Source organism: Pagrus major, chromosome 16, assembly GCF_040436345.1.
Source record: "Pagrus major chromosome 16, Pma_NU_1.0".
Classification (NCBI taxonomy): Eukaryota; Metazoa; Chordata; class Actinopteri; order Spariformes; family Sparidae; genus Pagrus; species Pagrus major.
In genome coordinates, this window is record NC_133230.1 from 20,291,701 (window position 1) to 20,309,080 (window position 17,380).

Here is a 17,380-nt window from a genome sequence, read left to right on the forward strand (position 1 = left end):
TTGTCACTGCATGTTAACAAGAAGGACAGACGCTAATGGGTACCAGAAAAAGCTTCACACCCATCAATAAATTTGTATCTTGTCAAACTGGGGCAATAAAACATTAGCGGTTGGGGGAATTGGTACAGCACAGTATTATTTTGTGTGTTCTATTAAACTTTTTGGTACTAGGATAATAAAATTAAGTTGGACGATGTATTGTATAGTGTAATACAAAGCTGTTTGTCAGGTGCATGCAACGTTTATGGTTTTTAATGACAGTGTTGGTCAGTCTGACTTAATCTGAGAAGATACAAAGGATGATGACAGTGGACAGAAGTTTTCCTTTGCAGTTGAAAAAGGTAAAAAATAGCAGTATATATAATCGCAATACACAATAATGTTTAAAATAACAATGATATTGTATTGTAACTTAAGTATAGCATCGTATTGTTGGGCCTCTGGCAGTTCCCACCCCGATATAATATGAACTCCAGAAGTACAAAGCTGGAAATGTGGAGAGTGTGTCCCAAGTGGAAGAAACCTGGGAAATTACAAAGCCTAAAGCTGTATATTGTATATATTTCACTGCAGTGACAGCTTAGCACTGAGTGACACAATAAAAGCCTTTTACAAAGTGGTCAGGGAGTTCCTTGTGCAAAAATTCATCCAATATATCCCAATTTTCCCTCTCGTTTCACTGACTGATATATGGCTCACTACAACAGAGTTGGCCTGCGTGCCCTATGAAAGGCCTCACACTGCTCTGGGGAGTGTCACCCTATAAGCCAACGACCCACCGGCCCCCGCAGCAGCGTGCAGGGAAACCACATTATTTTACAGGGACAGGGCAAAGCCCAGCCATAGAGCCGCAGGAAAAAATCCTTCTAATGGCACTTCAAAAGAAAAGAGTGTGTTGAGAATAGACCAGGGGGGTTGGAGGTTTCAAAGCTGCCATAACCAGCACTGTTTGTTCAGGCATCTCAGGTCAGTGCCAGTGTTAAGCATACAAAAGTCAGTGTGACAGCCAGCAATGGCTTGATAGCGCACTTGGTTGAATACTGGTTGCATGGGATCACAGGAGTTGTTGTCTTCACTGTTGAACAACCACCATTGCTGATGAAAATGCATCTAACGTAGCTCTGGCAGAAGTCACGCTCAAATACGAGGTAATATGTTCAAGTTTAATGTTGTGTTTCGATACATTCACCGTCTTCCTCCCTTACTCTCTGACGCATCATCTGATGTTTCCCCAGAAGTTATAGTTACAGGAGAGCAAATGAAATGCACCATTAGGTTGAATAAAATTACGTATTTTTCTCTAGGTTTGAACATTGATGGAAACATTTGGGATAATCCAAGTTCACAACTCAACCAAATATATAATAAAAGTCTAGTCGTTTTCAGACATTTTAATGCGGAAATGTTGCACACTATATACTATACTATTTTGTTTACAAAACGCACCAGCAGATAATCAGATAGTTTTGGGTGACTCAGATGTTTCGTGCATAATGTGCTATCAGAAGTCCCAGGTCTTTCAAGTAAAGCGCTAATATATGACATTGTCGTATTAAAATGTCTAAAAACAACTTGACCGTTCTTTGAGTTGTGTAATTTATTCATCCCAAATGTTTCAACATATGTTAAAACCCAAATTTGTAATTGTGATTGAGGTCACTGTGCGTTTCATCTGGTTTGCATCTCCCATGATCCCACACTACTTCACAACGTCATCATCCAGAGGCTTTTGTTTTCAAAAGACCCCCAGTGGCAGAAATTACATGCTGTGTGCTTAAAAACACACCGATTATCCACAACAAGATCAATTTACTCATCATCATTAAAATGGTTAACTGATGATGTCATCAAGGTTATCTCAGCTTGGATTTGGAGAATACTACTTAGATAGAGATAGTGTTACAAAATGGGGGCATGTAGTTTTAAAGACATGGGCATTTACCAGACAGGGAGACTTTAATGAAAGGTGCTATCGAGTTGCACTCAAGGAAATGTAGGATCCAGGGTTTTTCCAGACTTCTTCCATTTTGACAGTTTTTTTTAAATCTTTCTCTCTCTAGGTCCCTCAACTTTGTGAAAGTGTAATACTAAATTACTGGAGTACTCAATTAAAATAAACAGAAATTGTATATTTTTCCCTCTACGTATGTTTTCATTATCTGTATTAAGATGGATAAAATGAACACTGGATTTTGTTCATTGGGCTGCATTACATGGGTCAGGGGCTCAAAATATGCTCATAGGTCCAAATTGGTGTAACTGCAAACTTTATTTTCATGATGGAACTGAACAAAGTCTTCCATACATCCCCGAGCCCAGACGTGCAACTGAAGCTGCCACTGCCATCTTTAACTTCTTTAACTTCAGAGGATGGACTGGACCCCCACTGCTAAACACTGCCCGCTTAAGCAGAGCACAAGGATTTTATTTTCCACTTGCCGACTTATCCCATTCTATCCACTTCTGTGTAAGAACACACACACAAATCGAGACTGAAAGAGAGACGGAGAGAGTGCGTGTGTCATAAAACATCATGCATTAGTCTTGGGGAACAGAGTGCTGGAATAAATGGGTTTGAGCTTGCAGTGCCTCACCAGTGGCACCACAACAACAGGGGAAAATGGGGAGGTGTTACACCACCTCACCAGCCCCCGACAAGCTGACTCCATGTGCCGCGCATTTTCCCCCAATTAGGAGCAGACGCCGCTCCTGCCCCATGAGCCTGCCGAGCCGCTCGCTGCCTGCTAGACACGTTTGTTCTATGGCTCGACCGCTGCCGGGGGGGGGGAACGCTGTTAAATGTGCCCACAGAGAGCCCACAACAAGCATCACAGACAAGGAGAGGAGAGGCGGCGAACATCCACATCACACCCATTAAAGAGGGAGGGAGCCAAAAAAATGTGACAGAGAAAAGGGATGATGAAGAGCATTCTTTTTTTAAATTATTGGATGGGCGCTGCTGGAAACTTCACCACAAGAGACAAACGCCCAAAAACAATGATCTCCCCACCCTGGCCATGCAGCCTGTTGGCCCACAACAACAACATTTAGTATCTCCTTTATGTGTGTTTTCTCCATAGGCGAGGACAATTGGATTACTCTTGCATCATTCTGATAAATTATTGCTTCTTTTACTGTTGTTGCAGGGAGCACTGCTCGGAGCCACAATCATGAAAACACCCTAAGGACAACAAATTAAAGTCACAGTTAACACTCTTTCACCCTATTATGATAGCGGCGCCCGATCTATTAATCACTCTTGAACAGATTCTGAATCATACAGCAGCCACACTGTCATCACAGGCACACCAGCACAGTGCTGCAGTGAAGTGTGGGAGTATCTGACAAATGTAAAACAGGGAGGGTGGTTCACAGACAGGGGGATCCAACCACACTCAGCACTTAATGAGGGACGTTCAGTGGAACACAGGACCAGTAAGTGGAATGTTTTGTGTGTAATAAAATAGGCCTTTGGCTTGGCTAATCAGATCTTAGTCAAAACATCTCGTAATCAGCATCCCTCAGCAAAAAAGCTTGTCCATTAATCACACGGCAGCGGTAAGGAGCTGCATGGGTGGTATTTTCTCCCCACAGACACACACTCACACACACTCACATTCACACACACACACACTTCTTACCAATGTAAAAAAACAAAAAATCTGCTGTTTTTATTTCTTCCCACATGAGACATTATGGAGCTATAAAAAGATTTTCGTTAGAGTATGCCCATTTAGATACGGATGTGCAATTTGAGCAAAGGGAAGAAATCCCATTCGAAAACAATAAACATTGTATTAAAGCCATTAATAGACATTAAAATGGCAGGGAACAATTTGCAGTAAATTAACATTATAATGTGCTTTATGATCTTGCATGGCTCCCTTCCAGACGAGCCAGAGACCGTATAAAACACTCTGAACAATGGCTGCTTTTATCAGCACACTCACTGCCCTAACACGCATGTGTTCTCTGCCCTGCATTCTGACGCTTTACCTGTTTACTAATACAGGCAGCTGCATAGACCAAGAATGAATGCTGAGTGGAAGAAGAAAAGGAGAAAGGGAGCTGAAGCTGACAATGACTGACTAAAGATGACTCCCTGGTGGTTTGGGTGGCTTTTATTTATTTAACGGGACAATTCATCCCAAAATCAAAGATACATATTTTTCATCTTACAGTACCTGTAGTGTTATTTTTCCATCTAGATTGTTTTGGTGTTGTAGATATCAGCCACAGAAATGTCTTCCTTCTCTTGAATATAAAAGACCTAGATGTCACTCGGCTTGTGGTGCTCAAAGCACTGAAAAATACAGTTGAAAAACTGACATCTCTATGGAAAATATTTCCAAAACTCCTGCAACCCACACCAAAACCATGTAGATACATAATTAGCACTACAGGTGAGAGGGAAAATGTGTATTTTTGATTTCTGGGTGAATTGTCCCTTTAAGAGACAAGAAAAACTTCACTGGTTCCTACATGTCTCTCTATTCATACTGTCCATACATACGCTCTCACAAAAGGAGTTTGCATGCAACACGACCACACTGAGAGAGACAGAGAGAGGATGAGGGTGGTCCTCTGGAATCGTCCCTGTCTCTCTTTGGAAACTTAATCCTGCAGACAGTCTATGAATGCTGTAATTAACTAGCTCAGGGCCATCTGAAGACAACAAAATTACACTAAATTCAATAGTAAACTGATACAGCTGAAGTGGGATAATGTGCACATTCACAGCGGACCACAGTGTATTATGTATCATAGTAGAAGGTGTTAGATCTAATTGTTTTTGTACTACACAATGACATGCTGTAGTATCTATTTCTAAACTGGTCTCTACAGGCTCACGTATAACATTTCCACATTGTTCAACCAATAAGGATGTAAACACCCTTATAGCTGAGCACTTCAACACTTTCCCCTACATTTTTAGATTTACACTGTATATTTACTGGAGCTGCAACAGTAAGTCGATTAAATGATTATTCGATCGAAAGAAATGTATCGGCAACTATTTTAATGATTGTTTAATAATTTCAGTCAAAAATGTCAAACATTTGGTTGCTCCAGCGTCTTAATTGTGAAGATTTGCTGCTTTCTTTGTCATTTATGATAGTGAATGAAGAGTCTTCGGGTTTTGGAGCGTTGGTTGGACAAAAGAAGCAATTTGAAGACGTCACTTTGGGAAACTGTGATGAGAATCTTTTTTTTTTTTTTTTTTTACAATTTTTTAAAATTTTATAGGCTAAACGATTATCGCTTATTCCTGAGAATAGTTGTTAATTGCATCCTTTACATTTATTATTCTATCAGATAATTTTGTTCATGCAGAAGCTGAGTTCTCTTTACATCTGCTGGTGCAATGCAGTACATACGATTGGGAGTAAATGAATGAGAAGGAGAGCAAACTTGTTTTCCATTTCTGATTTTCACTCTCACGCCAAAGATGTGTCATCTGATTGTTTACTCATGTCTATCAAGTGTGTACAGTATGAGAGCCAGGCTGAGGCTTGGTAAGCCACATTTCCCTGTAAATACCTGCATGGTCACCATTCACACCCTGGGCTAATGTGGTTTTTCAACATAACAGCGATGCTCAGGGTGCAGATATCATCTTCATGCAGGCGACTGTCTGATGGCGCAAATACAGCCCAAACAACCATCAATCAGGGGGGCTATTATGTCTACAGAAGGCTGTCACAACTGCAAAAGCCTTTTATTTTTCTAACATCCAAGAGGTGAAAGAGAGTGTGAGCAGGAGAGGGAGAATTATAAACAAACAGAAACAGCGAGACAAGAGGAAAAAGAGAGTGAAAAAGAGACAGTGGTGCTGAGGGAGGCTTGGCCGATGTGCTCGCTTTCAAACCCCAAATCTCAGAGAGACTGCCAGACAGGGAGAGAGAGAGAGCGCAGACAATTAGTGCCAACACTAACATGGGTAATGGCTCCAAAATGGAGTTCACACAAGCCCGCTGCTAGGCAGGAGCAGCCAAGAAAACAGTCAGCCGAAATCAGGCAGACCTGAATGGCAACAGAGAGGAGGAAGCGAATTCCTGCTTCAGTCAATAGGCCCTCCACGACCCGGCAGCCGGTCAGAGGGCAGCGACAGGCAGGAAGGCTCCACACTGAGGAATGACTGTCTACAAGCTCAGCTCGGCTCAGTGGAGAAATAGTATAGAGGAACTGCCGGACAATGAATATGAAACTGAAAGGAAATATGAGGGGTGTGGTAATGTGTGTACGACTAAGTGTGCGTGAGTGTATCTGCACTGTGAGCAGAAAAAAAAGTTCATTCAGAGGAAATTCTTGTGAAACTGTGATCCAACAGCATTTTGTTGTCCTGGACTGTTTTTTTCACTATTGATGCACTCAGCATCAGACTTCTATGAAATGTAACCAGTTACTAAATGCCAGTTAAACGGCTATTTTTGTAATCAGTAATTAATGCACCTTATACTAAAATAAAGGTTCCACAAATAATGTTTTTTTTCTCCTTAAACACCTCAAACAGATTTTCAATTACGAATATGATGCATTACTGTACTGGCACAAGCTACAAGTGAGAATACAACATGCCAGATGTTGTTTTTTTGAAATTTTTTCTTGTTGCTCTTAAAAAAATCAATGGCCACACAGAGGACGTGATGTTTATCTTTCTTTTTCAATGGAAATTTAAAAAAACCCTCCATCTTCATCATCAAAGAGTGAAAACAAATATTAGGCAAGTCACAAGTCATACTTGCTGAGAGGAGTAACTTACTTTTGTACACAACAAATCATATTTGACTTATTAATATTCATGAAAAAAGTTGCCATAATTAAAGACATAATCAAAAATGTAATCAAGTAATCTTTGACAATATAGCTATGATCTAGTTGCACATTTTTTCAAATGTCATATGGGCTGATTATGGTCACTTATTTTTGTAATCTGATTACTAATCCAAATTACATGTAATCCATTACTACCCAAGCCTGGATACGCCTTCAAAATAGCCATTGACGTTTAGATCAGGGTAAACATCTCGATCTATGTTTACTTACTGTGTCATCAAATACACTTAAAGGCTAACGCCACCCATTTTACACATTTAAGCGTGTTCACAGGTCTTGAGGAGCACTACTGCATATGTGAAGAGGTCGCCTACATTACCCACAATGCAATTTAGCCACTGAGTGACATCACTGGACGCAATTTATCAGATTACACTAAGCTTCCTCTGAAGCCACAAAAGACTTTACACTAGTTTGTGCACATATGCAGACGTACTCTACAAGACCTGTAGACACACTTTAATGTGTAAACCCATTAAAGAAGAAATATGAAATAATTACCAAAGCAGTTTGTCTTGTGGGGAACAAATATCTTGCAGGCGTTTGCTATCTGCAGTTCAGCACTCAGTAGTGCTTTGATGATGAGGTCCTCCACCTGTCTCATCAGCACTGGAGCAGACACAATTAAGAGATGACTGTGCTGTAGCAGTAAATAATTCTACTGAAACAGTTTTTTGTTTGAATCTGTTCAGAAAACCCACTGCAAACTGGGTTCATTTTACATTATCTTTAAAACATAAAGGAAAAGTTGAAAAAAAAAAAAGTGGGAGAAAGTGGGAGAAAGGGAAGAAAATGAAGGTTTGACTCACATGTGGTGTCCTTCCCCTCCTGCTTCAAATACCTCAACACTGCACTCATACTCCACTTGTTCCCATAATCCTCAACTTCAGGGTCATCGCAGCTGAAAAGGAAGAAATGCACTTCAAACACTCGTGTTACAATAAATGGATGAGTCAATCCGGCTTCCCATAACAGCTCTGCATTGAATGTATGTTACCTGACATAATCGCTGCTCTTTTTGTTCACACTGTAGTTGGTGAGATGCATGAATGTGTTCTTTATGTTCTTTGAAGTCCGGTCATACTTGACTGTGGCAAACCTGGAGAGAGACGGTGTTTATTTGTACAAGAATAAGAAAACTTGACTTGCCATCCAACAGTTTCATAATATATCTTTCTGCCATGATGACCACATTCATGAGGCTCACACTTGACTGAATGATTGGGGCACTTGGGAGAGAGATTAGTGTCTGGCAGCGTTTGAGAGGAGTGGATGCCACATGTGCAATAATGAGAATTCCTTGGCACGCACTGTGCGTACCTGAATACCAACACAACCCAAAAGGAATGTCAAGAGATAAAAGTGGGAATCAGAAGTTGGTCGTGATTAACTGCTCACAGTTTGATAATTAAGACAGCAAACAAGAGGGCAGTGGCACTCTTGTTTCTAGCACTTCCCTCCAGTCGTTCCATAAATCATCTACCCTCTCCTGACCTTTCTGTGCCTGATAAAAGCCTCTTCTTGGATTAATAAATTATCCTTGCTCTAAATACCAACCTCCAATAAATATGGTGCAATTACACCAATCAGCACGTTTGATGAGCACATCCTACAACTGGAACAATAGAGTGCTTTGTTTCAAAGTCACCACTCAACAGCTCTTGGTTTGGAAAGTGAAGGCTGCCCTCTTCTGGGCATCGAGTGAGCACCAGTGGATGTGTGTCAAGTGCAGAAAGCAGGCAGTTTCTCGCATGTACAACAGACAGCTATAAACTGTGAGCTTGATTACCAGTGGTGGATTTTAACTACTTTATACATTGTTGGGTAGTTGCATCTACTACTTTACTTCTACTATCACAAATGTGGACTCCAGTCATAGTGACATGGACTCAAATCAACTCAAGTCACTGTTTTGATGACTTGCACCTTGTACATTTTTTTAACAGTTTAGATAAATAGGCCTATAATATCATTATTAGACAGGTACTAGTACCTTGTCTTTTCTCTTTTGGATGATTGGATGCTGTATGTAAGACTGTAGTACCTGCTGTACAACTACTACTACTATTTTAAATAGCTCAAGAGGTAGGAGAATCTTCTCAACACACAAACACTTAATTCTTCAGTTTATCACAAAATTCAAATTCAAAATCAGCAACTGTGGAGATATATGATATTCTCTGGACAGGAAAGGTAGAATTGTAATCTGAAAAAACTAGTAACTACAGCTGTTAGACAACTGCAGGAATAAAAACTATAATATTTAAAATACAAGTACCTTGAACCTTCGAATCACTGTGAAGTGCTCATAATTAATGGCAGATTTTCTTTACTATTTAAACTCCATATGTGTAAAATACATATGTTGTCAATTATTCTCAACGCTAACATTCAGGTCAAGTTGATGTTCTCTCATTATAGATAACATTTTCGCCCCAAAGTAGCTCAGTGATCATCCCAATAACGTCACAAACGATGCAACAACCCACACACAGCTCACCTGGCCAGGCCCTCCTCATACAAATAGATTAGGAGTGGATCGTATGAAGTTACCAACACGTACAACCGCATGTCAAACTTGAACTCTGTAAACAAAAACAAAACATTAGATTACACAGATTAGCTGCGTCTGTCCGTAGTTATTAAGTGGCAAAGAGGGACTCACCATCTATCAGTAGTGGGTTATTAATATAGCGAGACACCAAGATGTTTTCATCCATTGAGATCTGATTTGGCTGTGGATGACACACAAAATCAAATACACATGAATACTCATGAATGAAGGCAGTAATTATTATTTTAATTAACCATTAATTGAGCAGCTAACAACTAAGATTGTAGATAATTTACTACAGCGATGAAGTTAAACAGGATTTTCAACTGGACGAACTCAGTCAACATCTCTCAATATGAAAGAAAGAGTATGAATAGCATTTCCACGGCAAATGTACCCTTTCTTGTGTTTCACATCACTCCACCGTCCTCCACCATACGTTCAGACACATGCCATAACACAGACATTAAATAGTGAATTCCAAATAGATGATGTGACACTGCTGTTAAACATTAACATCAAAGAATGATCAGATCAAGAAAAGACTGCAGTGACACTGGCCATAGCAGGTCAATGTTAAATAACAGCCTATAAAAATACAATCCAGTGGTGGGAGATGGGTCATTTATGAGGTTGAAATGTGTTGCAGGTGGTGAAGTTGAGAAGAGATGGGATGGGGGATGGAGGGGTGTGTGTGGGGGTAACCTCAGTGCTGGCTACAGTTCAGAGAAAACCTGAAGCAAAAAAAAAAAATGAACGTATTTCTTTCTTCTCTCCAAATATCGCTGACATTCTTTCCACTGTTTCATAAAAATGCCTGAGAAGAAGAAGAATTGTGCATATGTTTTCCAAGAGTGAGAACCTTGTTGAGCTCCTCCAAAAGCCAGAGCCTTGGAGGAGTGTGATTTACTCCACACTTAATGTCTCAAACGCTGGTTGATACTTATTTCAAAGTATTTCTACACCCCCGCCCCCACACACACAAATAACATCTGGCCAGCTGACTGTTTCAGTTCACAAAGTATTTTAGCATTTTATTTAGTAAGTCAGTGCGCTTAAGGTTAACTCCCACCAGGTTTGACTTTAATGTGACTCCGTGTTAACGCATGAATCAGAGGGAAAGCTGATTAGCTGTTTCCAGGCTGCCCTAACCTGAAATAACATCAGCTGGCTGTGGCTTCAAAGTTATACTTTTGAGTGGTATAAATATCCTCACCTCACCCTCAGCAAAAAAAGCAAATAAGTTTATTTCCCAAAATGTCAAACTATTTCTTCAACACACAGTTTTACTAATACAGAGCTCACACTCAGCACAGAGGGCTTTTACCTGCTATAAACTAGAGCTGCAACAATTAGTCAATTAATCGATTAGTTGATGGAAAGAAAAAACAATTGCCAGCTATTGTGATAATCAATTAATTGTTTCAGTCTTTTTTCAAGCAAAAATATCGAAACATTTGCAGGTCCCAGCTGCTTTAAAGTGACTTTGACCTCTTTAAAGAAGAGACTTCTTTATTTTAATAAAGAGTCTTTGGGTTTGGGACTGTTGGTTCAGTAAAATAAGCAATCTGAAGATGTCATTTTAAACTATTTCTCACAATTTTTCAGGGCAAAGGCTAAACAATACTTTGCAGAATAATAGAATAATGACAGGAATAAGTTTGCCCTACTGTAAACACATTTACAGACATAAAGCATATCAAAAACTTGAACTAATTTCCCCATCTATACAAACGCCTGTTGGTCCACTCCCTCCAACCTCAAACACGGGTTTATTTTGGGGAAAAACACAGGTTGCATCAATCTGAAAGGGGTAATAAAGCACTGGTTCCCAAGCAAACTTGCAGATTTAATGGACAGGAAGGAAAAGAAAAAATATTTCAGTTTCACAAAAGTAATGAATGAGCTTGAAGGTTCGTTCTTGACCTTGGCGACAGCAACATCTCACAAGAAAAAAGGAAATGAATGAGGGTACTAAGGAAGATAATAAACAACATTTTAACTGAATAGTTCTTATCAAAAGGTCCACTTACTTTCAGAGCTTTGAAGTCCAATAAAATATTATCATTCATTTATTATTTCTAATGAACTGTTCTCTCTAAGAATCTTATCAAACAAACATCAGTGTTGTCTTTTCCTGGTTTTAAAGGCTGCATTACAGTAAAGTGATGTCATAATTTTAACCAACTAAAACTGTTCTACTTGTTTTTACTCTTATCTTTACCCTCTTTCATTATATCAACATTACTGATGATTATTTATCAAAGATTTCACTGTCATTTTGTGGAGTCATCCCTCCAATATTGTCGCAATATCAATATTTATTCAATATTCAATATTTGAACTAAAACATTGTGACAATTGATTTTGTCATCCCGTCCACGTATCTATGAAGTGCTTTTGAGGGGATAACAAAATATCAAGAGATACATTATATTGTATATGGTGATAACAACTTCTTTGGTTAAACTGAGGACATGACCTGTGATGAGGTGTCACCATTGTGTGGACAACCAAGCCAAAAAAGGTGGGAATCCCTGAATTGAACAGCTGAAACTCCTGTGGGCAAAAATCACTCACATTGCTGACCAAGTAGATGCCTCGCCCTCTTGAAGATGCTACTGGTTTTATAATCCATGGACCCTTGTCCCTGGCAAAACAATCTGAGATTGAGGCAGGAGAGACAAAAGGAGATTCAGACAGGAAGAAAAATGTAGCATGTAGAATGACTGCAAACATATCATAAAGACAGGATTAACTGAGAGAGTGTCTTACTGCAGAACTTCTGGTACTCAGAGGGAAGCACAAAAGTCTGAGGGACGATATGGAAGTCTTTGAAGCCGTGAGTCTGCTGCATTCGCTGGATGTTTTTATACAGGCGGTCTTTGCGCGTCAGTTCATACGACCTGGAATTGAGCAGAGCCTCCGGTTTTAAAACTGCTCTACAGCTTCGACACTGACAGAACAAAAATAAATGCATACATAACAGCAATAGATCGCTCCCTGCCTGACAGTATGATTCATCTCGTGTTTCAGAGAGGCACTGGTCCAAACAAAACGCTTTGCAGTGGACGCCAACAAACACACCGCCTGAACTGACGGGCTTAGAGCGGCTCGGCGGTGATATTTATAACGCAGAAAACAGTGGCAATACACACGCACATTTGAGCACTATATTATACCTGGGAAAGTGGTTGACCTTCTGGAAGTCTTGTAGGCTGCGTAGTAAGTAAGGCTTGAGGTGAGACCCTGTCCACATGAGGTTGAAGTCGTTACTGTTCTGGTGAACCTGAGGCACAGACAGAATGATTGACTTTAACTGACATACTGGATCAGATCATTTAGATTAAGTACACACACAGAACAAATGATCTTTGCAAAGGGATTATAAACAAAGCATAAAACCATGTATAGCCATTGCTCTTCATTCTGAACGCGCTCTGTGGAGTTTCCAGTCACCAACAGCAGTATTATATTCTGATGTCAATCACATATGACAGCTCGGTGAAATTAAATCTAAGAAGCAGATCAGACGCCTTACCACTAACCTGAAGAAATACAGCCTGCTCTTTAGTAATTATCTCAAAAGGAGGGCCAGCTCGCAGATTTTCATCACCCTCAAATCATTCTATCTGTTTTGTTTTGTTTTATTCCAACAATTCGTTAGGAGGCAGAGTTCACATGGCCGTTCAGTGTCTAGGGGAGAGCCAGATGTTTGTAATAAAGGCTTATTAAAGTTTGGCTCTGTCGCAGCTGTGGTAGACACTCGTCTGCCTTTGATGATGGGTTAGCGGGAGTCAAGAAGCATTGAAATGAAATAAAAAAGGAATTAATTGTAACTGCTTGGAAAGAGCAATAATGGGGATTGTGTGCCCTCGTGAAACAGGATTAATGCTCTCTTGAGGTCATTTAGCCATTTTTTTTCCATGGGTGCATTCCCGGGCTTTGACATCGGCATTATCAATCAAAGGAAATAAAGACAGCTCTACAGTCCCTCATCCTACACAGCAGAGAGGTATATAAATAGCTCCTGCAGCTAAAAAACAATTGAGTTTTTACAAGATTTAGGCTAATCTCTTAAATTTGCACGATTTAGTGGAGAACATTACCTCATGGAATCCGTGATTGGTGAGTAGTTCTCGCACCAGGCGGCTCTCTGTGCGCACAATCTTGAAGGCCATATGATATCGCTCTGAGCAAAGGAAACAACAAAATATCCATAGTCTGTGATTATCATCATTTTTATCTTTTCTCTTAGTCATTTTGTAGCGTTAAAGGAACAGTTCACCCCAAAATCAGAAATACATATTTTTTCTTTGGCGTGAGTTGCCGAGTTTTAAAAATATCGGTCATAAATGTCTGCTTTCTCTCCAATATAATGGAACTAGATGGCACTCGGCTTGTGATGCTCAAAGTAACCTTGTACCTTGTAATTTAAAAATGTGCTACATTGGCCCTAATGAAGCAAGCAATCTGCAAAGTAACTAGTAACTAAAAAGTAAAGTTACCAAATAAATTTTGCGGAGTAAATGTACTGTATTTGCTCTCTAGTAAAGTAAAAAATACCTCACAATCCAACTAAAGTTCAGTACTTGAGTAAACGTACTAAATAGTTACATTCCATCACTGTCTTTAACAAATTGTAGCGTACCTCCAGCAGAGCAGGTGTTGGCATCTTTTGAGACAACAGCTTCAGGGAAAAACAAGAGAACTGGGGTGGTCTTCCTAAGGCCGCTCCAGGCAATGCAGGAATGGTCTCTAGTGGACAAACAATAAGATGATGCACAGTCACAGTTAGAGGGAGATTTTCTAAATGTTCTGAAAGTCGAAAATCAAAAAATCTGGAGAATCCAACATTTCATACAGAGTAAATATTCCAAGTAACAATATCATAGAGATGGACTCCTGGATGAAAATCAGGGTAGTTTACCTAATGCCGGGGGAATGTATCCTGACGTGGTGTTTGTTTCAGTCAGGCAGATAGGGACAGAACCACACACAGTTTCAGGAGGTGCTGAGCAATAACAAACCCACATACTGAACTAACAAACACCCTTGATAAACTGCAGGCTGTCTGATAGTACCAGACACAGCCTGCTTATCAGGGGATAAATATAAGATAAGGTAGCATGAAGATGGGGTAGAGCTCAATCAGGCATGGACAGTCCTGATAAGGAGGAGAGGCATGTAAACAATTGCTGCCCCTAGGTATGTCAGACAATACAGCAGATAGCTTTTTCATTATGGTGGCTTTGTTGCACGCCCTCATACAATGTACTCTGATCAAATTTATCTGTTGTTTATTTTTCAACATAAACCACCATCATGACTACTGAGATATAATACACAAAAGATGTCAAAGGTCTGAGACAAAAGGCCAAATTGTTGCCATCACAGGAACATTTTTAGCAATGTAGAAATGTTGACAAACAAGGCGATGTTTTCAAAGAAGAACTCCCTTCCTCACTCCCTGAACATCGGCGTTTCTCCAGAAGTTAAAGTGACAGGCGACCTTGAATTTTTTGTTTGAATATGTTGGAAACATGAACTGTTCGTTTTTAAAATACACAAAGTTCTTGCTTCTCTTGTATTAACAACATTAATGAAGACAGCCACACCTACTGTAGGCACTTTACGAGCATCAGTTGACTAGAACAGACTGAACAACATATAGTGCCTTTTCTAGAAATGTAAAAATCTACCCTGAATGCATGAATGTCTGATAGGCCTACATAAAATCTGCACGAGATTGTTAATGCTAATTTTATCAAGCATCTGTTCTTATGTTAATGTTGTTTTAGTATCTATTAAATACAATAAAAACCTGAGTTAAGACAAGTATAAATCTCCAGGCCTGCCTTATACTGAACATGTGTAGTACATGTACATACATGTTTTTTCTTCATGTGTGCTATGTGCCTCTTGTATTTGCCCTGCTGTAATTCTATCCTCTGTTGTTGTTTGCATTATTTAGGGTTGTCTGTCATAAACCTTTACAACATGTTAATGTCAAATAAAAACAACAGCACTGGTCACCTATCCTGGCATCAACAGACCAATTATCAAGGCTCGCAGATTTGACTGGTTCTACTGGTCACCTGGAGGTTAAACCCTAACACTAAGCAATCCAAACTAATTCAGTGGTTGGAAATTAGTCTGAAAGCAGGTGGCACAGTGGTTCGCAGTAAGGTATGACTAAGAATAGCTTAAGAGGGAATTAGTTGGCAGAAACAGGATAACATAGACCAACTGTTGCAGCTATGATATAGAGTTAGATGATGCCCTTCGCTCTCATTCAGTTAAACTTTCATCAATTATGCAAAATGAAAGCCAGCTCAAGGCTTAATTTTGTCTAAATGTATCATGGCATACATTATTAAAGGGCTCAGGGCATCTTCTGTAATCCTGCATTGATTAGATTACACAATCAATAAACCATGGCAAATTGTAAAGACAAAGAAAAAAAGAAAAATGATTTTGGTCGGCATGGTGTCACTTTAATCCTGTATTTAAACTCTCCAGGAGGATCAGTGGGTTAAGAACTTAGCTGGCACTAAGATGCGGGGACTGTGAGCAATGTCCTACTCATCTCCGTGGTGCTCTCAATATGAAAGAAGGCGTATGAATAACATCTCCATGGCAAATGTACTGTCTCATATGTTTAACATCACTCCACCATCATCCACCACGCGTTAATTCATGTGCCATAACAGCATTTAATAGTAAATTCCAAATAGATGATGTGACACTAATGTTAAACATTAACATCAATGAATCATCAGATCGAGAAAAGACTGCAGTGACACTGGCCATAAAAGGTCAACGTTACATAACAGCCTATAAAGACAAATTATTTTATGATATCATATGGTTTATGATTGTCTAACAAAAAAGACTGCACAAACATATCAAGGGATAAGTATCTAGAGAAAATACTCCCACAAAAGAGTATGTTTTGAGTATGCTCTGATGTAGAAGTTTGCACAGACCTGTTATTTAGAGGCTAATCACAGCTGAGGCGACTCTGAGGTGATTTTGCATTTGGCTGTGCATGGCAAAAACCTGTTCAAGAGTTTTCCGGGGAGCTTTTTTCTTATTCGAGGAGGATAGACTGCGTCAGACTGCAGAAGCTCTTGAGGCAAATATGTGATGTTGGGCTAAATAAAACTGACTTGACCACAAGCAACATAAACATGACAGCAGAAAACATCATTTCATCTTCTACAGTAGACTGAGTCTTCTGCAAAACTGCAATTTGTAGTACTTGTGTTAACACTTACTCATGCTCGTTCTTTGAGGAGGACTCAGAGTCCTCCTTATCCCGGATCACAGCTGGCATCTTCACAGTTAGAGGGGACGAGCTGCCCAGTGAAGTCTTCCTGGGATCAAGTGTGCAGGTTTTATCATGACACCTCTCGCCTCCACCTGCAAAAACATGGATGAGATGGGAGATGAGATGCTGAGGTCCTGGTTCAGGTGATGGCAATAATAAAACCAGTCACTGAATAACTCAGCTCTCAGTCTATTCGTGCTTAATACCACATTAATAACCACGTTACTACGAGTCACTAACAAAGAGCATGGCTGAAGCATTTCTTCACATTGAGCTAGCACACAGTCAGTCGAGAACAGCTGATTTCTAGCTCTGCTGATCAATGAATGTATTGACGCTATGTTTCTATTAACGACACAACAGACAGAAGACGGTCGGACTAAACACAGACAGGTAAGCAAACAGAGACTTCGATTACTGACATGTTCCTTCAGGTTCCGGAAGCTATCCAGGTGCAGTCAGCTCAGTCAGAGAAGAAGACGATTTGATAATGACACACACACACCAATGTCAACTTGCCGTTATGCCTGAGCGCCTGCTTACTGCTAGCTGGTATCTCCAAGGCCAATTGATCATCGCGCTTAATCTTCCTGGTAACTACAACAACTGAGTGGCAACAGAGCAATACGCATGCGCACTCGCGGACAATATTTATT

At 39.9% G+C, this 17,380-nt stretch overlaps 1 protein-coding gene across 1 annotated transcript in view; it reads right to left on the bottom strand.

Annotated features, from left to right (window-relative positions):
- The window catches only part of ttll5 (tubulin tyrosine ligase-like family, member 5), a 47,072-nt gene extending 30,302 nt beyond the window's left edge, over nt 1-16,770 (bottom strand). Inside the window, exons 1-11 of the mRNA XM_073483178.1 lie at nt 16,672-16,770; nt 14,043-14,149; nt 13,501-13,583; nt 12,574-12,680; nt 12,167-12,297; nt 11,972-12,054; nt 9,503-9,572; nt 9,338-9,422; nt 7,835-7,936; nt 7,647-7,738; nt 7,339-7,446 (exon numbers count right to left, since the gene is read on the bottom strand). Of these exons, the coding sequence (XP_073339279.1) occupies nt 7,339-7,446; nt 7,647-7,738; nt 7,835-7,936; nt 9,338-9,422; nt 9,503-9,572; nt 11,972-12,054; nt 12,167-12,297; nt 12,574-12,680; nt 13,501-13,583; nt 14,043-14,149; nt 16,672-16,730 (1,027 nt within the window). The 5' untranslated portion in view covers nt 16,731-16,770. The remainder of the gene's footprint in view (nt 1-7,338; nt 7,447-7,646; nt 7,739-7,834; nt 7,937-9,337; nt 9,423-9,502; nt 9,573-11,971; nt 12,055-12,166; nt 12,298-12,573; nt 12,681-13,500; nt 13,584-14,042; nt 14,150-16,671) is intronic.
- Between the last annotated feature and the right edge of the window lie 610 nt (nt 16,771-17,380).